Source organism: Pseudopipra pipra, chromosome 11 (genome assembly GCF_036250125.1).
Source record: "Pseudopipra pipra isolate bDixPip1 chromosome 11, bDixPip1.hap1, whole genome shotgun sequence".
Classification (NCBI taxonomy): domain Eukaryota; kingdom Metazoa; phylum Chordata; class Aves; order Passeriformes; family Pipridae; genus Pseudopipra; species Pseudopipra pipra.
Window position 1 is genome coordinate 18,460,619 of NC_087559.1, and position 22,097 is coordinate 18,482,715.

The 22,097-nt window shown below is 38.9% G+C and overlaps 1 protein-coding gene across 2 annotated transcripts in view; it reads left to right on the forward strand.

Annotated features, from left to right (window-relative positions):
* The window catches only part of SYN2 (synapsin II), a 178,070-nt gene extending 156,876 nt beyond the window's left edge, over positions 1-21,194 (forward strand). For both annotated transcript variants that reach the window (XM_064667988.1, XM_064667987.1), the window contains 3 exons: positions 13,110-13,170; positions 16,943-17,210; positions 20,117-21,194. In XM_064667988.1, coding sequence (XP_064524058.1) covers positions 13,110-13,170; positions 16,943-17,210; positions 20,117-20,252 — 465 coding nt within the window. In that variant the 3' untranslated portion in view covers positions 20,253-21,194. The remainder of the gene's footprint in view (positions 1-13,109; positions 13,171-16,942; positions 17,211-20,116) is intronic.
* Positions 21,195-22,097: the final 903 nt, after the last annotated feature.

Below are 22,097 nucleotides of genomic sequence, written 5' to 3' on the forward strand. Positions count from 1 at the left end.
GGATTCAGCCCTTGCTAACGACAACAGGATGTTATTCAACATTAATCTTCTTTTCCGTATCCTATCCTTAAATTCCGGATTGCAGTTGGCCAAAACCAGAGATATGCCTTCAGAATACTTACAATATCTGTTAATTTTCTTCTCAGTTAATCAGATTCTGCTTCCTTAGAATTGGTCTTGTTGTAGGATCCACCAGTTTAGGACAGGTAAATAGGATCTGAATTTCTACAGAAGAGTCTATTTGCAAATGCCCCCTAATCTTCCCAGCTTTAAGGGACAATCATGAAACAGCTCTGTAGTATTTAAAGCAGATTTCTCATCATGTGCAGTTAATTTTTATCTGGGTTGTTTTGCTAAGAATAAAATCAGTCTGTTAAAACAATCTGCCCCTTTCATCTTTGAGCAGTGTTCTCCTTTTCTAATCCTGTTCTTGGGAAACACAGTCCATTTATTTGTGGGGCAGGGGGACATTCCCCATTTCTACAGGTCACATAAAATGCAAAGCCAGTAATTTATCCCAAATCAACTATGTGCATGTGTACATGTGGTCTTAGAAACCGAAGTAACAGAGATATCAAAGAGTAATTGGTGTGTTTTGCTACTTCCGTTTACAGCTACAATTGTGCCATGTTTTGAATTCCCTTATAATCTGTGTGGGCTTTTAAAAAGTATTTACAGTCTGCTGGCTCCTGTAGCACTGGGTGCATCGTGCAGAAAACATCCTTCAATTCAAAACTGCCCACAATGGTCAGGACTATTCCAATTAACCATCCGTCAGAAAACAAATCAATGATTAGGAAAATAAGCCTTTGTTTAGTACTGTGCAGCCAAATCTTGGTGGAAATGATTGGCTTTGCAATGTGTTATGAAGGCTGACAAAGTTCTCCCTGTCTGAGTGCCAAAAGGAGCAAATTCCAAAGGGAAACCTTAGAGGGGCAGATCCTGTGGTTCTTAAACCATTAAATCTATAATCTGAGGTATCAGATATATCAAGATTTAAAAAATATGTGGTTTGCATGTTACATATTTCTTTATTTATCTATAAACACTTGCACAGACTCTGTAGCACGTTCTTCTGGTGCACAGAGGGCAGTGAAGCTGTGCAGGAGGAGGCTTGGACTCAGAGAAGTTCTATCTGTTAAAACTAATTACACTCAAAAAAATCTTTCAAAAAATGGAGCGGTTTCTATTAATTTAAAAACATTACAGCTTGTTTTACCCTAAACCAAGCTGAAAATACATAATAGAACTTGATCTAAGAACGTGATTTTAAAATTTTTCACTTTTTTTTCTACTTGCGGCATTTAAAAGATGGAAATCTAGATTTCCACCTTTTGTAACGTCTTTGCATACTTTTGATAGATCTCTAGAGAAGCCTTTTTCAAGTCTTTCCTGAAAACCAAACCAGTAGGTTGAACTACTCAGTGAAGTGTTCTCAGCAGGGTAACTACTCCTCACTGCCTCCATCTGTTGATAGGAAAGACCACTGCCCAAAGTCCTGCTGCCTGGGTTTGCAGAGCCCTGCAGGAGGTTGCTCAGTGCAGACTGGTTTAGGCTTCTTTCTGTACCAGCATTTGCATATTAAACAATAATGGTCAAACATCTACTCAAGTCAGGATATGAATTGTGCTGAACTAAATTCTGCAGAGGGTGTGACACTGTCCATGCACGTTATCACACAATGCCAGTGGTGATGTTCATGTTGAAGCTGAAGCTGAGGAAAATCCCATTAGGGAAATGTTAATTCAGCCCTCCCCTATAGAGACCACGTTGCATTATCCACAAAAGAAGAAGGAATTTATTATTCTTAATGGAAGAAAGGAATTTGTGCACCAGAGACACAATATCCGTAATGACGTGACGTCACAAAGAGCACAGCATTCCCACCTATATCCTGGCTCTTGGTTAAAAAGAGAGGAGTAGCACAGTGGTAATAACCCAAAAATAAACCCGTGTCATTCTTCATTCCCTGACCCCTCCTATGATGTTGCTGAAGCCAAGCAGTTTTATCCAGTTTTATTCTTCTATGTTCAGAGAGAAAATTGAACCAAATGTCAGCATAGTGTAAATAACAAAAAGTACTAATTCTAGAGAGAAAAGCAAACCATTAACAAACTCCCTATTCTTGGGCTTCCATAGGAGCAGTCACAGTTCTGTTACCTTCCATCTGTTGCATTTAAGGGTTTTTTAAAGCAAACTACTTATGATGAGCAGCAACTTGTTTCAAATCAGTGAAGCTTTTGTGATGATCAGAAGATATGGTTACTTGATTTGATCTTAACTGAAGGGGAATGCATTTAATTGGAAAGGATCTCATCATGGAGTTATATGGAAGTATAGAATTCAGTATTATTCTGCTTTTTAGAAGTAAACTCTGCACTAAATTTGAGGTGTGGAACTTATCTCTAAGTTATTTTCTCCTTTCACAGTCTCATAGAGGCTCACCTCAATTGTATCCACAGATTAGGAGAAGAGGAACAGGGCCATGACTTGCAGTTTTCCTACAGCTTTATATTATCCTTCAGACCCCTCACACTGAATCTTGCTTTAGCCAGGCCATTCATCCAGCAGCAGGAATTATCTTTTATGTCTGGAAGGAAAGGCTGCCTAAAACAAACAAGTTAAAAGAGCACACTGAATTATTCTGTGGAAGTGAAGGTGCATAGTGAGATCTATTCTAACAGGCAGCAGGAGGGGTTGAAGGACAGCTTGCCTTCAGAAGGTTGCTAAATGATCTAATGACCCCCACAACCATCTGTACGGTATTTCTTTCTTTTAGGAAGAGATTTAAATAGGGGATAAATGGCTGCTATGGCATCATGTGACCATAAAACTGATGTCCCTAGATTTGTGGAATAACATCTTAAATACACTCAAGAGTCTGACTTTCTCTTTGCTCTGAGCAAGGCAGCACAGAGGCACTGGAGAAAGTCTAGACAGGATTTTACTGTATCACTCTGTAATAAAAGAACTATATCACTCTGTATTACTTTAACATTTTAATTAATATTAATTATTTAAAATGTAATTTCCATATTTTATATATGTTTATATTTCTAATTTATTTATAATGGAATTCATATTAATATCAATAATACTTTAGTATAGTAATAGTAATATTACTAGATCACTCTGTAATTAAAAAAATTAAAATTCAGGTTACTCTGATAAACAGAGCAATACAGCTTGGCAATAAACAAGCTGTGTAGAGACTAATTGAGCACCTTCTATGGTCTGCATTAGAAATCACTGAGGTTTTCTCTGTTCACTGTTTACCTCAGAAGGTCTGTAGGGACTTTGACAACCATCAATGCCTCAGACAACACCCACGTGCTTCTTTACCACTTACCCTGTCCACCTGCATAGTTCTTTCAAATCAATGCAAACTGTGCTTCATATTTAAATGCTTATAGAGTTATTGTCGTGACTTAAAGGAAAAAAAAAGGCAGCAGCAAGGCGCCTTCCTAAATATATTGGTAGAGAATTTAAAACATTGGCAGAAAAAAAACACTGCTGGGACATACAAATCACAGAACACGGAGTGCAAAACCTTCCCAAGGTTATTGAAGTCAAAAACCATTCCTGAGTCTGTCATATTCCACCCATTCTTGCAGTGGGGAAGGCAGTGACCTCTTTCCCACAGTGTTTGGGTTTCTTTGCATCCCAGCGACATCTTGTGGCTTCTTCTCCTGTGGGATAAGTGATTTGGGGAGTTATCTCTTATTTGTTACTACAATGCATTATAATCATTACAGAAGCTGTAGCACGTTAAACAAGATATTGGCTATATATCTTACAAATAATAAAGGCTATTTTAATGTATTTGTTTCGTTAACTTTATTATTTAAATATGGGATATATTTTTATATATATATTTTAATATGCTCTTAATATGTACATATATATAAGTATGTGTATATATATACACAATGTTTATCTTTGTATAGTTGGAAGGGAAGATGCTTATTTTAATCAGTGGGGTTTTTTAACTTCTTAGTTATTTTATGTTTGTGAAAACATAAGACAAACAGCTGTAACTCTTAGATCCTAATAGAAACATCAGGAATTAAGAAAAGCAGAAAATAAACATGTATGGAGCCTGAGCTCACCACATCCTGGTAAAAGGCTACATTTGAGGCACACTTCATCCAGTAAAATTTGTTTGTCACAAGTATAAAATTATACCTTTCTTTTTTCCTACATCGAGGTTGTTTTTTCCCTCTTTGAATATGACTTCTATTTGGGGCAGGTGTTCTGTGTGTCACAGAGGCAGGGACTCAGACTTCAACTGCTGGCTGAAGGATGTCTGTATATTTAAAACAGTCACTATTTCATTACAGAAAGCTTGATGTAATTGAAACATTTGAACTTGACGTGCAGGTATTGTAGTCTATTAAAATATAAAAACAAAGTTCATGCAGGAAAATAAATCCTAAGACTTTCAGTGTTGACAGTAATTAAAAACTAATGGGAGATAACTTACAAATGCTCAGCAGAGATTTTACCAATAAGTTGATCATGAAAGTGAAAGTAACCTATTCCAAAATACTTCCTGAGCTCCTGAGCCAGCAGATGGAGTGATTGCTAAGGGAGGTACAGATGTGCTGCTCAGTTCTGTTCTTTACTGAGTCTCCCTCTGCACAGGAGTCACAGGCAAATTCCTGGGTATGTCCTAGTGATAAAACTCTGCATAAATGCTTTTGGATGTTAACTGTGAATCAAAACACTAATAATTGCTTATCTTTCTTAGCTTGTTTCAAAGTAATGTGCCAAGACCTAGTTAATAGTGCTCTTTCTGAGAGGATCTGATGACCTGTAGACTATAGGAGAATATACAAAGGGGCATATATTGAAGGTTTAGAATTGTTTGGTCAAAATTTCTACTACTGACATCAACAGAAATTTGCCCAAATGAAAGAAAGCTTTCTGGGTGTCGCCTGATAGTTTTTTTTTTTTATTTCTGAATATATTGAATGCTTATCACCAGCAGTACACCTGGAAAAAAAATATGATCCCTGCAGAGAGGCTGAGCAAAGCTTGGTAAGAGAAAGGGTTGCTAACAAAATACTCGTTAGGTGAGAAGGCCAAAGGAAAAAGCCCCCAGGCAACCTGACAGGTTCAAGCTTCAGGCCCAGGATGACTTGGATAACTTCAGTTGTCTGTAGGATATAGTGATTTAGCCTTAGTCCTAATTTTATAATACAGAAGGCAACAAAGTGCTAAAACTGAAAAAAACAAAACAATTATTACTGCTTAGTACATACTTTTCCAAATTTATTTTATATAAGAACAATACTGTTCTCTTTTTTTCTTCATTCACACAACAAAATGATTCTTTTGGTAACTTTTTTATTATCTTCTGCCAGATGATCTTGTGATAGTCTCCCAGTCTGCCAGTGGTATTTAGGATTCTGAATTCCATGGTCACTCGTCTCAAGAAGAAAGAAAACAACTGGTTTTTAAGTAATAATGAGCCCACCACTATGGAGTAGCCTCTCTGTTCTTAGTCGACTTCTGTGAGAAATGCTTTTCGCTCCCACAGGCATTTTTTTTGGAAACTTCAAAAATTGTCTTCATTCCATTACAGAGCAAACTCCAGCCTTTTCCAAATTAAAACAAGGGAAGCAGTAATTCCATGTCTAGAGAACAGGCAATAGCTGCCACTTACACAAGCAGAACAGGAGAATGAGTCCAAGTTAGATCTCTCTACTTTGTCTTAGTGCTATAATTGCTACCACATAACATACTTTGATTTTATATTTTATCTGATTTTTCATCTATTTTTACTCTCTGATTTTTTTTCTTTAAGCTGGACCTAACAGAAATATCTTTTTTTTGGAGACTCTTCCTTGGTCTCCCTTCGTTTCCCCACTGTTGTGGGTATTTCCTCTCTACTTTTTTTGTTATTATTCCCTGCCTCCACTTGACTTTTCTGTTTGATTTCTCTGACCTTTAAATCATAACCTGTTAAGAAAAGTGGTTTGGCTTTACTTCATGTTTAACTTGCAAGGATTCTGCTGCTCTCCCCAGCAATCACTGCAGTTTATTTTGAATAAGGACCATGTGCTAAATATGCGTCAAAATTTTTAAACAAGGATAAGCACCAAGAGAAATTATGGAAGTATCCAAACCAGAGCAGCTCATTTTCAAATGTTCTTGATTTGTCCATAGAAAAAAAAATAAGCAGCCCACACACACACACACTTCCAACAGTGGAATCTGGTGATGGACCAGGCTCCATCTGTCTGGCTGCCAGGAGAGCAAACTTGTCTTCAGCTGCCTAAATATCCTCCTCCAGTGTCTCTCAACTTCTAGGAGAGACTCAGGGAGCTCATCAGAGCTCAGACCAGCCACTGGTACCCCTGTGTGTGGCTGTGGACTTGTGCAGCACCACGAGGAGCAGGAAAAGAAGCACCATGGGTGGTTGTTCTGCTCTGTTCATACCAGAGTTCTGAACTTCACTTTTATTTGGGGGAGAGCTCAAGTGTCTCACCCAGTCTCTCCCTCCTTCCTGTGCTTCCTCCCACTCCACTGCTCTGATGCAGAACTAGTAAGATAAAATGTGGGTTGTGACACTGGATTTGAGTCGACTCCACCACCTTTTTTCCTGACTTTCCTTTTTCAAAGCATAAACTTCAATTCTGAATGGATCCAGTAATGATGGATGGTGGTGGCTGAAGGTGAAGTTCTGCAGATCTTAAGCTCTTCCTGTTCGTGCAAGGCTCACTTGCCAGCCCATATTTAAAAACGGTAATAATAATAACCTTTTTTTTTTTTTAAGACTGGAGAAGCAGATACAGCACAGCATCAGCCAAAGCCATAGTCCCTGGATCCAAGGGTCAAAACCTTACAGCTTCAGATCTCAGCACAGGATTTTGACACCGTCAAGCTCCAAGGAATACCTTATCCACTGTGTCCCTGTGTACCCTGGGAAAGGTGTGAGGAAATTTAACTGGCCCCTTTCCCTTGCCTTTCCATCTGTCTGTGAGCTCTTTCCCTGGTAAAAAAAACATGCAGCACACTCATTTAGTCTCAGCACGTGGGGGAGCTCGTTCCTATCCCATACTCCGCATTCCTTCCTTGTCTGTGGGGAGCAGTTTTTTCACTGGAAAGAGCTGCATGAAAACTGCTGTGCAACTGCTTGTTTTTATTGTTCCCTGTTAAAAAAAACAGAAGTGGAAATCTGGCTTCTTCAAGCAAGAGCTGCAATAAAAAAGCTGCATCCTTGTCCATTAGAATTATTGACTGGCAGTGGAAGGGACCAACCAGCTTCAACATGCAATGCTACTACAGAAATTCTTTTTCCCTAATAAGTCAACATCCTACTTTTCCTTTAGAAACCTCATCTCCTTGGGGGGTGGGATTATTTTTATCATAGAAAATAGGGCTGGAATGGCCAATGGGAAGTCAGATGTTTCATTCTGTCAGGGAAAATCCTGGAGTGTACATGTTGACAGCAGTGAGTCCCCCCCAGGGTACTCACCTTCCCTGACAACCTGGCAGAGGGTTGGAAACAGATGATCCTTAAGGTCCTTTCCAACCCAAACCATTATATGATTCTATGATTTTTAAGACTGTGTGCAAAAATATTCTAGAAGGAAACTATTGGCTAGTAAGTAATTAGTTATCCAGCAATGGAAAGCACTTGGTCTGTGAAATATAAGTTAGAATACTCTTTGATGTTTAAAGAAAAAATGCCCTTTTCAGTGCATTTTTAAAATACTATTCCATGTAAAAATTGTGCTGCATAGCTTGTTTTCTGCTCTGACCAGTCATTTTCCTTCCCATTCACTGGAAAACCTTAACAGGATTTGAAAGTTTGTTGAGCAATAACAAAAGCTGCTCTAAGTTTTTGAATTCTTTATCACAACTTCGACATAAAGAAACTCTAGGCTGGCATCAGTTTTGCTGAGAGTGTCTTTTCCATACAGATTTCCAAGGCTTAACACTGGTACTCCAAAAAACTGTGAAAAGCACGAGCCAACTCTCCTCTAAGTGCCCCTTCCTGCACTAGACAATGTGAAGGTGGATTCTTTTTACTGTGTGCTGTATGAACACACCTCTCCGTTGTGCCTGTCACTGTTTCACTGCCTTTCTCAGTCCACAGAGAATATATAACATGATAAATAGCAAAACCTTTGTAGTCCTGTTCAGCACCACTGGAATGAAGCAGATACATCACCTGCCCCAGACTCACCTGAAATAGGGTAAGGTCTTGACCAGCAACCAAAAAGCCTCCCTGCCACACTCACTGCACATTAAATGTATAAAGCAGGAAGCAACAAGTTCCTAAAGAGTTTTGTATTTTTGGGTGCTCCCTATCAGAAAGCCACTTTCAGGATTTCACTGCTTTGCTCCATTATACAATATGTGTTTATTTCCAGCCCGGTTTTATTCAGTTTATAGGCATTTCTTCTTGGTTTGTATTGTCCTTTGGCTTGTTTTTCTACCTCTAGTTCTTTACCAGTACAACATGTTTATAAAAAGCAACTGCACTGTGTCCAAGCCTTCCTTTTACCAAACCAAGCAAGACATATTCCTCCAAATGCTGGAGGTAGAACCTCTTCTCTCTGCCCAGGCAGTTTAATAGCACTTTTCTGTGCCAGCTCAGTTTACATTCAGCTTTCCTGAGCAGGGCTGATGTCAGTGATACCCAGCATCATGTCTCACACCTCCTGCAAACACTTCACTGAACCTGTGATGAGATTCTGATTTTTTCACTGCACAGATCTTTCCAATTAGATTTCAGTTAGTGAGCTCTGCATTTCTGACAGATGCATGTTATTATGCCATAAATAAATCATTTTGGACATTACATTTAAGGGGTTTTTCCTTTTTTTTTTTTTTTTTTTTTTTTGGTAACTTCACGCATCAATTTTGTTCTTTCTTTAGGATATTTTGGTCCTATGGTCTTCCAGCTCTGTATATCTACAGCTTTTAGGATCACACTCCTCTTTCTTTTTGCCAGCTTAATTAATGGATATTCTATTTGAGTTCTAAATGCCACTTATATCCTTCCCATGACTTTTTATTCAATAACTGCCTATATCCTCAGCAGCCACTTCCTTACCCATGGTTTAATTCCTGTAGTATTAGTGTTTAACCTTCTCCAGTGTAACTTGTATGTTCCCAATTGCTAGAGAGAACTGGTATGGAATCCTGTATTTCATGACTCAGCTGGTTTTAATTTCTGAGATGAAGAATATTTGATTTTTACCTGCATCTCATTTTTAGCTTTTATCCCACCTGCCATCTTGCCCCTGCTCCTGTATTTATCATAATCTATCACACTTCAAACATTCATTTACTATTGACATCCTACTTAAACTATCTAAATTACCTCTCTCCTTAGCACTCACATTTTTTCTTAGTTCTCCTGTTGCTTAATTGTTCTGCTATTTAATCTTGTTCCTTTACAAGATCTGACTCAGCTCATATTTTGGCAGCTCTCAATTGATCTCTCTACTTCTTGACCTGAAAAATATGGCTTTTCCCTTCAAATATTGAAATACCTAGGAAAAGCTTCTGTCCTTGCCTTACAAAGAAAACCAAACGAGACCCAAAACCAACTATACGTGCTCCAACTATAGTTCACAAAGTTTTCAAACTCAGCCAAATCAAAATCAATTTTTACTAGGTCTCTGTTTAGCATCTCTTTTGCCCAAGGGCTATTTCCCTGCCAAGTTGCTGCTTTTGCTCCCACCCATTTCAGCATTCTTCAGACTATTTAAAATTCAAGTGTATATGGATCCAATCTGCATTTATATAAATATACAAGGTAGAAAAGGAAGTAATACCTTGTTCAAATTCTAATGCAACATGTTGTGTAGAACAAACAGTTCTTTCCTCCAGTTCTGTCCCTAAAATTCAAAGGAGACTTTCAGGTAAGTATGGAAAGGAAGGAAGTGTTACAGATGAATCTAGAGACATCTGTCTTCTAGATAAGTAGTGGGGTTTCTGCTTTGGCTGTAATTAGCCAATATTCTTAAAGATCCTTATACAGCCAAATCATCTCTTCTTACACCCAGAGCTGAGAAATCACTGGAGTATATTTGCAGCATTCATGTGGCTTAGAGGTTTCCACAAGTAAAGCCTTATTTTTTTAGGATAGTTATATAAACAATAAAGCCCTTTGAACAGGAGAGCTTCTATAAGCAGTTCTTTATAATGTTACTGTCAACATCAGCAATCCCTTCTCTTTGGGGAACTTGGATGTGATATAAAAGTCGTGTTCCTTAAAATGAAAACCAAAAAGGCTCCTTATGACATCAGTTACCACACCTCGGTCGGGTAATCCTAAACCATACCAAACACTGTCCTTTTATGCTGATAATTTTGCTCTTTAGCCCTGAGCATCCAGATAAGAAACTATGAAGGGTCATTTTTCATGGTATATGCTGCATTTAATGTTTGATTTGATGAATCAGCAATAGGCAAGTTTGTAGATCAGAACTGTATTACAGGAAAACGTGTTTGTGCTAAAAGGAGGTAGTAGGGTGAGATTCTAGGCTGGGCAACAAAGGAGAACACAAAAAACCAAGAAGGATGAATAAATCTGCAGGACAGGGCTGGTCCAGCATCTCTGCTCAGAGAGGCTGTGCTGCCTGTGAGGAGCGAGCAGCTCTCACAATTACATTGGCACAGCACCTTGGAGAGGTGAGAAGGAACAGTCTGGAGTTAATGTGCCAACAACTGGTGTTTTAGAAGAAGCTTGGATTTTATTAAAGTTCTTGGCTCAGGACAGCAAACGAGGCTGGTTCAAAGCCTGTCTTTAATATCAAGTATCAAGGTTTCTGACTGTCTGAAAGAAAGACTCATGAAAAGGGCTGGATTACTACAGACCACTGAAAAACTATGAGTAAGATTTCTCAATTAGGAATGTAATGCTAATTAGACTTTTTGGGTCAGCCTGGGTGGGTTGGCTAATTAGCCAAAGTAATATACCCATGTGATTGGCCTGGAGTGTGGGTGAGGCTTCTGGAAGCACCAGGTGATATCTGGTGGAAAAAAAAGGATGTGTGGGTGGTAAAATCAGGACAGCTGCAGTCAGTGACTGGAGAGGGGGAAATACATCTTCAACAGAAAATGCACAAAGGCTCTAAATTTTCGGAAGAGTTTAGGTAAGGATTAGCAAGCTCCTATAATGTTTGTTGAAAGCTTAATTTAGGATAAAATAATTTCTTTGTAAGATGGAGAGATATGCAGATTGCATGAGTGCTGGTGTTGTCACGCCAAGTCAGCTCAGTTGTGTGATAAAACCCAAGACCATTTCAGGGCAATAACAAATGGCAGATTTGCTTCATCCTCAAAGCATGGAGGAGACAGAGGCCCTGCAGTTGTTGTTTTAACATTAAAGTAGATGCGAATTCAAACTGCCAGCCCGTGTTTTCAGTTTCTAAATAAAACATGAGTTTTACCTACGTAATCTTTTGTTTCGGTAGAAAAATGATAACACTCATGTCCTTCCTAGTCACCCTCTGCCCCTGCAGAGAACACACAGGTTGGGTTATGGCCCTGCCTAAGCCTACCATATGGTGATCACAGTCCTTGTGATTATGAAATATTATGTGTGCTCGCTGACAAAGCCACATGGTCTGTTCAGTGCTTCAGAAGAGAACTCTTGGACTTCCTTAGGCCCAATGCCTGTGGTTTCCTCTGAGAGCACTGGCTGTGTCACAGGGGGCTCTCTGCGGTGCCTGGGCACAGAGGAGGCTGCCAGGTGCACCAGAACAATGGGATAGGAAAGGACTTGGCTCCTCCAGGGCAGCTTTTCAAGGTTTCCACTGTGGGCTGATTGCCCTGGTCTCCAGGGAGCTCCTGCTGGAAATGCACATTGTTCCAGTGAGTGGATCCCACAAACACTCCAGGTCCTGAACATGGAGAGGAGAGCACGGCAGCTTTTACATGTGGTTCAGAAAATTAGAGGAAGGAGGGAAACAAAACAGAGAGGACTTTAACCCACACTAAAGCAGTACAAAATTTTCTGCCGGCTGTGTCTTTCCTTACAAAATTCTCTTATTTTCTATATATGCTCATCCTCACAATGATGCTAACCAAGAACTATGTAACTGGGCCAGGTCATACAAGGAGCAGAGTTTGTACGTATCGCTTTTATTCCTCATTTGGGCTTCTGAAGGTTGGTAACACTGAATAATTTGAGTTTTAGACCTGTCCTCTGTCCTTTTATTTATGTAGCTGAAGCAGACAAAGCAATTTGCAACAGCTGCATGTGATGGAGAGTTGTCTTGTAACATTTAAAACTGTAAGTGCTGGATTGCTGTGCAGGAATTCACAGCTCAATGACTAAGATTTATTCTGTAGTTATAAGATCAATTGCAAATCTACCAGGAAAAAACAGTAAGCCTTGCAAGAAACATGTTTAATTGATTTTACATTTACTATTTAATAAATTCTGAGGGTTTTCCCTCTTGACAGATGGCAATTTAATTTCTGGATTCTTAAAGAGAAAAAAAACCCCTAAGCTATTATGCCCAGTGATTTAACGTATTTCACATTTCAAAATGTTAGAGATGGGAGGATGTTCTGCTCCAAGGTTTTGGTTCAGGCCCATCTTTTCCTCTCAACAAGTTTACATGTGAAAAAGATACTGCCAAATAAATCTCCTCAAAGTGAAACTATGGCTGCAAAACACCCTGCTGTGCTCACACTTGTGGATACAAGTGAACAGAGTTAGAAATAAATTATTTCTTAAATTACACAGAGATATCTGTTGAAATCTATTTCCTAGTCAGTCTATCCTAAAAAAACCAGAGCAGAAGTACTGAGATACAGAAAAGTCATTCACAGTTCTAGGAACTGAGGAGAAAGACCTTGCACAAATGGAGGTAGGTTTGAGCAGGCATTCCTTGTGTTGTGATCACATGCTGCAAAGGAAAAACAATTTTTTTAAGAGCTTTGGATTAGCCCAAGATTCATATATCATGTCAGACAGCAAGTAAATTAAAAAATGTTATCTGGAATAAATTTTACGTGTATGTTCAGCCCCAACACTAAAGAAGTTTCTAATGAAAATAAAGACAAATCAGTGGAAAATTGGAACTAAGCTACTCTAATTTTTTTTCTCTTCTGTTTTCAAATGTATTTTCCAGAGTGGATCACTAAAGGAGCCAGAGCCAAACAAAATACCACCTCAGCGACCACCACCTCAAGGTTGTTTACAGTACATTCTCGACTGTAATGGCGTTGCAGTAGGACCAAAACAAGTCCAGGCTACTTAGATATCTAATTGAGACTAAAAGCAAGGGTTAAAGCAAAAAAACGAAAAAAAAAATGAAAAAAAAAAAAGGAAAGGAAAAGAAATGAACACAAACAATCTCAAAAGCAAACATCTCAATTTTGCTCAGTTTTTGCATTGTTTCAGTGCTGACCTGGACTGTGTTTTTTCTATGCAGTGTCAACTCTCCCGTCTGGTTGTTTCCTTGTTCCTGTCTGTGCGTGTAATGCTTTACCAACTTTCCTCTGTAAAACTCGTGATTTCAGGGCTGTTGTCAACAGTGTACAAAGAATGTGCCTCTCTAGAGCCCCGTGCAACTGTACATTATGGATGGTTAGACAGTATTTTTGGAGTATTATATATATATATATATCGTTCAGTAAAATACCACCGAGGTGCAAATCTAAATCCTTTTGCTTACTCTGTGAGTGTGTGCACACTGTACTCATAGCCTTTATTTTTGTGTGCATGACTAATAGGTAGGTGATCCAGATATATTTTTAAAAGTCTAGATTAGAATTTGCTAGTGAGGCTTTTTATTTATAATTTTATAAAGTTTATTAACATTTGAGTTTTACTTATACACAAGTGGAAGTCTGATATTTCAGTGACTCCATAAAATACAGTTCTTCCCAAGGAATATTTAAAATATCTTCTATTTTACATACTGGTATTCATATTTTTAGTAAATCTGCATTAAATTATTAGCTACAAAGCTATGTAAATGGGCCACCTATGTGCAATATCTCAGTGAAAGTGTATTTAATATATCCTATTTCAATTAAGTAGTACCGTTTGCTGTCATTCTGAATTAGTAATCTATGGATATTTTTAATGAAAACTAATGCAAATACTTTCAAAAAATCTTATACTTACCTAAGATTTAAATCCCAGGTTGTTTAGTGAGAAGTACCTCAAGGACTGTTAAACTTCCTATAAGAGCTCATTTTTTTTCAAATACTGAGATGTGAAGGGATGGCAGAGCAAGGTACCTTTAACCAGCCAAGGATGTTGCTCTTGGATTAGAGTGCAAGACAACAGTGTCAGTGGTTTTCTTTACCAACTCAGGTCTATCTACTGTTTTACACCTAGGATTATCCAGATAGTTATAAAGAAAATCCAGTCCCGACATTGTCCACATTAATAAGGTTTATAATAATTGCTTGACATCAAAGATGCAAAAAGACTTGAGATGCCTGACAGGTGCTAGATTTTCTGTAGGTAAATTATTTGTGATTTTTACAGAACCCATTTACAATGTAATGGTTATGAGAACTCCACAGGCAGGCAGTTAATCTGTTGTGAGAAATCTAGCCCAGAGTCACAGGCTGCACACTAGTGGCATACCAGAGAGCTTAGTTGCAAATGAGCCACAAAACTATAATTTTCGTCTTGAATATGTACAAAGATGAGTAGTGGCCATTAGTTTCGTGCAAACAATTATGTTTAAAAGGAAAACAGCCTTATGTTCTACTTCTGTTTTCCCTACAAGCACTGGAAAAAATTATCAGTGAGTCTCATCATTCTTAGTGTTTCTTTTATTTGTACAAGCTGGCTGGTGAGATGAGAATTAAGGTATGCATTATTAGCTATTTAAATGTTTGTGGTAAGTGCTACTGTTTACTACCTATCAGTAAATTACATGAATATTTTGCTTTAGTGATCAGCAGTTGTCTGGGTCAGTGAGTATTCCAATGATGGCATTGGCTATTTTGTTCTATATTAAGAAAATTTCACTTAGAATCAGGTTCACAAATCCTTCCCTCCAGACACCCTAAAAGTGAAGAAACCATACTGCCCTGGGGTGGAGAAATGAATCTGATGACTGATTTTCTTTCAAGCAGTTGGTATTTTGTTTTGCATGGAGTAGTACCAGTGATCACAAGTGCTTTTCACACGACATTTGTGTGCTGTGTGTGAACAGAAGGGTGTTCCAGGCAGGATTTTAGCCTGTTGACTGTCAAGGATTTGCAGGGGCACACAGTATTCCTACATCCCACAGCCAAGACACAAGCCAAAATGTCTCTCTGCATGTCAGCATGCTTAGGTGCAATATTGTGGGTAACAGGGAACAGATGTTTTACAGTGTAGGCTTAATGTTCACTTTTGTTGACTTATTTTTAGTAAAAGTTTCTTTCATGATTGTTGCCTTTTGTACAACCCAGCTGCAAGAAAGTGAGCAAACGCTGGAAATGTGACAGCAGTATATCTTTTATGTGAAATATCTTGTACAGCTTAATGTGCAATAAAAGAAAGTTATATCTGTCTTCAGTGTAAAGTTTCTGGCATTCAAGCCTGTATGTACAAGTGGGGGAAAAAAACCTTTCTGGGTTTCAATACTGAGTGAAAGGAGACTAATAAGAAAATGATCCTTATTAAGATGTTGCAAGACCATGTTATCACCTTCAAATATTTCCTACAAAAGTGGTTCAAATTAATAAACAATGAAGGCACATTCCTTAACATACAGTACGTGCTATTTATCTTTTTACATCACACTAACACACTGCTACGACTGTATGAAAACTTACTGAAGCATTAGCACGTGCTGTTGTCAGACACATACACTGGAATCTCAAGTAGCAAGGGGAAAGCTGACTACACTAGCAATTTAAAACCAAAAAAACACATGTATTGCAGCGGTACCTCCAAATACGAAGGTTTGCTTTTAAGACCTGACTAGATGAAGTCTTTCACTTGCACTAAATATCTGTGTAAGACTAAAAATTCCCAGATATCTAGAACATCTAGATCAGTTGTGTTCTATAGTATTTACTGTTCAGCAAAGCTCTTTTCCTGAGTGAAACGATACAAAGAAATACTCAGAATTTCACCCCATCCTTTCTTCCCCTAAAGGCAGATGTCCTGTGTGCATGTCATGTGCAAGAATTAAGATTCAGTTATAACATTCAGTCCAGAAAACCACAATCAGACATGGGGTATGAGATAAAAGCAGCCCACTGATGTCTGACACAGCACTATTTCAGTTAGAAAGCAGAAAAAAACCTGCTGTATGATGATGTAGCATCTTTCAGCCGTGGATTTCACAACCTAAGTCTCTACTACACGTTGCATTTTCACACTTAATGCGGTAGCTTGCCAGCATCCTTCCTTTTCAGTGGAAAGATCATCTTGGTGAAGAATTAGTAATGACTTTCTTGTGTTTCTTGTAATGTTCTTGACATATCTCACTAGGGGGTTAAGTAAGTTATTAAAATACTTTAAATTAGCCAGAAAATTTCAGTATAAAGTTGTTTTACTGCTGTAAGAGTGAATCTGAGAGGCCTATTACAGAAATAATTTAAAAACTTCGGAGGAACAAAACTGCAATAACTACACAGAAAATAGTAACTATATTGCTGAAATAGATATTACTGTTATTTCGCAGCCTCTCCTTAACTCGAGCCAACATTATTCTGGGTGTAACTCCGTTGATTTGGTTTGAAGTCAGTTCCTCTACTGCTGGGATAAATTGGGTACTATTTAGCAATTTAAAGGGTGAATCATGGGTGCTCCAAGCAAGTTACTAATGTACGGAGTGTGATTAGTAGTATTGACTACCTGACAGTACGATCCATATGAATAGAATTTTGCCTCAGAAGTAGAATTAATCACGTTCGAGGATTATTTTGAAGTGTTGGATGTGAAGTCTAATAAGGACTCTTTGAAACTATAAGATTATGAAGTTTTTCTTGTGCTGAAACCTAGGGGGCCCAGTGCAACCCCAAGGAATGCAATCCCAAAGCCAGGAGCCATTGCAGCCCCAGCGCATGTTCCCCCCGGGGCAGTCAGCAAAGCCCTCAACTTCCCAGCCACAGCGGCCACCCGGACCTACCACCCAGCAGCCACGGCCCCAGGCTCAAGGTCCTCCCAGCACCAGATTATCAAAGGAAGCAGAGCCACAGACACAGCCAGCTCCACAGCCTGCTCCACAGCCTGCTCCACAACAGAAGCCACAGTCTCATCCACAACTTAAGTAAGATTTGCTTTATCCATTTTATTTTCTCCTCGTTACACAGATCTTGCTGCCATAACTGTAATTTGGGAGTTGGGCTAATATTCAGGGAAAAAAATGGGCGTACGTTCTCAGGTTTAAAATGAGGTTAAAGTATTTCAAAATATTCAAAATATTTTAATATTTTGGGTGGTGGAACAGGCTCCCCAGGGAGCAGCACCAAGCCTGACAGAGCTCAAGGAGTGTTTGGATGATCCTCTCAGGCACATGGTGTGACTCTTGGGGGTGGTCCTGTACAGGGCCAGGAGTTGGACTCAGTGATCCTTGTGAGTCCCTTCCAACTTGGCATATTCTGTGATTCTGTGATACCTGTTTATGGTTAGTAATTCAGTATCATCTGTTATATCCTAAGCACTGCACAGAATTTCATTTAGTAGTTGTGCAATCTCCACCCTAGTGAGGTCTGAAAACACATCATCTTTCTGCTCTTTGTTTCCTCCTTTTGGTGCCACTGACTCACAAGCTGGGTGTGCTGTAAGTCTGCACACAAAGAGGAAGTCTTATCTATTTAAACTTTTAACCTTGCAGTCACTCAGACAACAGATTCCATTTCCAAAGGCCTATCTCAGAAACAATCTCAGTGAACACTTTGGACAGTGGCTGCCAAATTGTTTCTTTACAGCTGCACTTGGTCCATGGTTGGGTGGTGGCACTGACTGTAGAGCCCAGGTGATGCACAGAAAAGGCTGCACAGAACTGTCTCTGGGTATCTCACTTCTGGAAGATTCCTTACAGTAAGGAATCCTCACAGCTTAAACCTAGCTGGAAACAGAAAACTTGGGGAAGTTTTTAGCAATGATTTGCAGTTTTTCAGCACATAAATCCTATTGCTGATGGAATCACAGGCACATTCTCCTTAGTTTGGTACGTAAAAGACTGGCGTGTAGGCTTTGTTTCATCCCAGGAACACAGATCCCCTTGTTCCACCCACTCGTATGTTAATAGTGGTGGAAAACAACTCTGAGTCCTCCCCTGAGCCCCATTGAGTGGAAGAGAGACGTTAGATGACAAAATGCAAAGATGAGGGTATTTTCCTTGCCTTCATAGGACAGTGTATTTCTTTATTCTGTTTTATAATCCTAAAACTCAAGTTCATTGATCCATCATTTAAGTATACATAGTGAATAGAGAGGTCGATTTTCTTAAACAAGATGGAAACTAGTTTGTAGTTTGAAACTTAACTTGACAACTCCTGACATTGAAGAAAAGCAGCTAAGAACAGTTACAGGACTGTACCATTTCCAGCTTTCTCCCTTTAGTTCTTTGTTCACATCTAGATTCATTTTTCTCTTCTTCAAATGGAAGAGTGTCTATTTAAAACAAAATAACAAAGGAGAAATTAAAGTTTTTAAGATGTAAGTCATAATGAGAGTAGTTTTTCTAACTTTCAGAAGCAGTTTTAGGTCCACACCAAGGCTCAGATCTCCTGCCTGTAGGATTAACTCTATTTGCATGTGTATGCTTTGTATTCACCCACATGCTGTTGCCTAACCTGTATGTACATGTTATTAATCTGTGAATAAATATTTAATTAGGCTACTTATTGTGTTACTAATCAAGTCAAGTGCTGCTTCCCACCCTCCCTCTTTCAGTGAGTACAAACAAACATTTATCAGTCTATTCTCATTAGCACAACTATAATTTATGAAAAACCTAAAACGCCTGTAGCACTGTTTGCTGTACATTATTAGTTTAGAAGTAGAGAGGCTGCAAACCATGAAGAGTCTCAAGCAATCAGAATAAGAAAAGTGTTTCAGTTTTACTATAGCCAAAACTGAAATCTATTGTACTGAGATAAAAATGAAATCAGTTAACTAGTTTTACTAATGCAGGGATGTCTTTGTAAGAACTTTATAACTCAATTATGTATTCTATTTAAATACAAGCCTATTTTTTAGATATTATTTTAATTGACGAATCAGGAGTTAAAGTTTTAAACTTTAGCTATTTTCTTTCTTGTTTTCCTTGTGTGTTATGTGTTTCGTGCTTATGGAAACTCACACAGAAGTTACATGATAGCACTAAGGATGGAGTAGCATTGCTAGACTAACTGCCTATAGGCAAGAAAAATTATATCTGATTTGCAGTATTTTTTAAAGCTATAAACTGTCATTAAGCCTCCATTAAGGATCTAATGTCCAATATGGAGAGAGAGAGAGAGAGAGAAAGAGAGAGCACATTACAACTTTCGGATTCATTCTTCAAACTCTTGCCAATATACCTAATTTTTCTTTGTGCATAACTGTTTTCAGCCATAACAAACCCAGTTATTAATTGTCCATGTTCAGTTGTGATTTGGATTTAGTAGACAGGCCCCCATTTTTCTCAGGTTCTAATTTACACCATCCAGTTTACTGGAATACAATGTTTCAGATCTGTAAAAAGAAAACAAACCACCAGTGTGTGCCTTAAAAAAATGTTTTCCTCAGATATTAAGTCAAAGTGCAGGATGAATGTGGTGGGTTGCCCATAACTGCGTTGCTTGTGGTCAATGCCCATTTTGTTCACTGTCTAGGGAAGGGCCTAGAGCTGTGCCAGGGCAGGGTCAGGTTGGATCTCAGGGAAAGGTTCTTCCCCCAGAGGCTGGTTGGGCACTGCCCAGGCTCCCCAGGGCAGTGGGCACAGCCCCAAGGCTGCCAGAGCTCCAGGAGGGTTTGGCTGATCCTCTGGGGCACAGGGGGTGACTCCTGGGGATGGGCCTGTGCAGGGCCAGGGGTTGGACTGGATGATCCCTGTGGGTCCCTTCCAGCTGAGCACATTCTGTGGTTCCGTGATTTTCCTGTTCTCCTCACTGGCACAAGTGATGAATGGACAGAAGCTGGGGGACAATGTGACCAAACCAAACCTGTTGTGTTTTTGTCTTGCAGCAAGTCTCAGTCTTTGACAAACGCCTTCAGCTTCACAGAATCCTCCTTCTTCCGGTCATCTGTGAATGAAGACGAAGCAAAAGCTGAAACCATCCGAAACTTGAGGAAATCCTTTGCTAGTCTCTTTTCTGATTAGCCAGCTTCATCTAAATGCACCCAACATATAGTCTGAAAACTCCGTGAATATTCCATAGGTTTTGTTTTCCCTGTTCCAGTACCCTTCTCTACTGTGCTAACTGTTGTATTAAGCAATATGTTAAACTTACAGAAAAAAAATAAGTAGCAGGAGGACTTTGATGAGATCCCATCCAGGAACAGGTATAAACATCTGTAAAGAATGAAGAGTTCAATTGCTACCACAGAATGTTGAAGTCTGAGGTCCTTATCCATTGTAATATTGTGGCCTTACTGTGACTGAAGTATATAATCCTATTTGAGACTCCTTTGTAGAACTGTGTTAATAAAGCATTGAGGAATGGGTTTCTCCTTGCTTTACCCATTCCCAATGCATTGCAATGCATGTGTATTTTGTGTGTAAATGTTTTGTACTGCAAAAGTATAGTCTTGACTTGTTCTTACCTCCCAGATTTAGGAGGCAATTCACACTGACATTGTCAAGCCACATAAATAATGTGAGAAATTGAAGCAGTTTCTTCCTCCTTATACAATCTTTCCATCAGCTGGTTGTAGACTTCTGATGTATTGCTGAGAGTTATCAGTACAATAAATGTCATAAATAGAGTGTAAATGTACTACTGTATCTCCATATGTCTATTTAAATTTATTTCCAAACTGTAACCATAACTGGGTTTAGTTGCAAAGAATATGCATGATGTTACCCCTATTTTTGTGAACACCTTCTAATAAATGTAAAGTCCCATGCCTGATTTAAAAAAAATGTCTTCTACAAAGCTTGTTTTAATGTCAATATATATTGTCTATTTTGAGTGATATAAAAAGGGTTTATGATTATAAAATATTTGGACACAAACCACAGCTGTAAGAAAATAAACTATCACAATTAATTCCTTTGTTGAATCAGCATAATAAAAAAAATGTATAAATTCTGGGAATCACATTTACATTTTCTAGTAAGTAGTGTCTTTTAAAAATATTTAACTTGTGAAAACATAAATGATCCCAGACTTTGAGGTAGTAGCTGTATTTAAAAAAAAAAAAATTCTAAATCAACCTGAAGTTCATTAATAATCTCTAGATTATCCATTTCCAAAAGATTATTGGGTCTTTTTGCCTATGACACAGTATTCCTTGACAGGGGGAAAACAACAAAAAAAATAACTGTAATATTAACGTCTGAGGGAGAAAAAGAGCAACACCACAGTAACTTAAAAACCAAATGGGTTTTGTAATGGGTTTGTAGAGACACATCTGTTTGCCTCAGAAATTTTAGCTCCTGTAGATCTGGTAGTTTATGAAGCCTGGGTAAATCAGAGTCAACCTTTGCTGACATCAGTCCTGTCAGCAGTTTTGGATTCCTTTGGGTGAGGAGCCTGGCTGGGGCCGGGAGGTTGGCAGTGAAGGATGGAAACTTGGCTGTGCAGTGATGTCAGAGCTGGGTTCGGACACGAGCCTCGGGTGGCTCTGCCTGTCAGCAGGCTTGGCTTGGCTGAGGACCTGAGCACACATTCCCTGAAAAGCAGGCACGTCCAAATCCCTCACAGCCAACACACTTGGCACCTTTGGGGACTGACAGCGAGGCCCGACTCTGTTCCAGAGTTCAACAACCATGCCCAGAACAATGCAGGTGAAGACTAAAAGGAATTTCTGGGTGAGTTTGCACTGCAACATTGGAAACAGATACAGAGCATTGCCCTCTGTAAGATGGAATCTCAGTCCCCCACCTTTGGAATGACCCTCGGAGGAGCTCTCTTACTCACTGACAATTCTCTCTTCTTTCAGGATGAATGCACTGTGTACAGAAGCCTGTAGTTTAGTCGATGAATTCTGTGACAAAAACAGA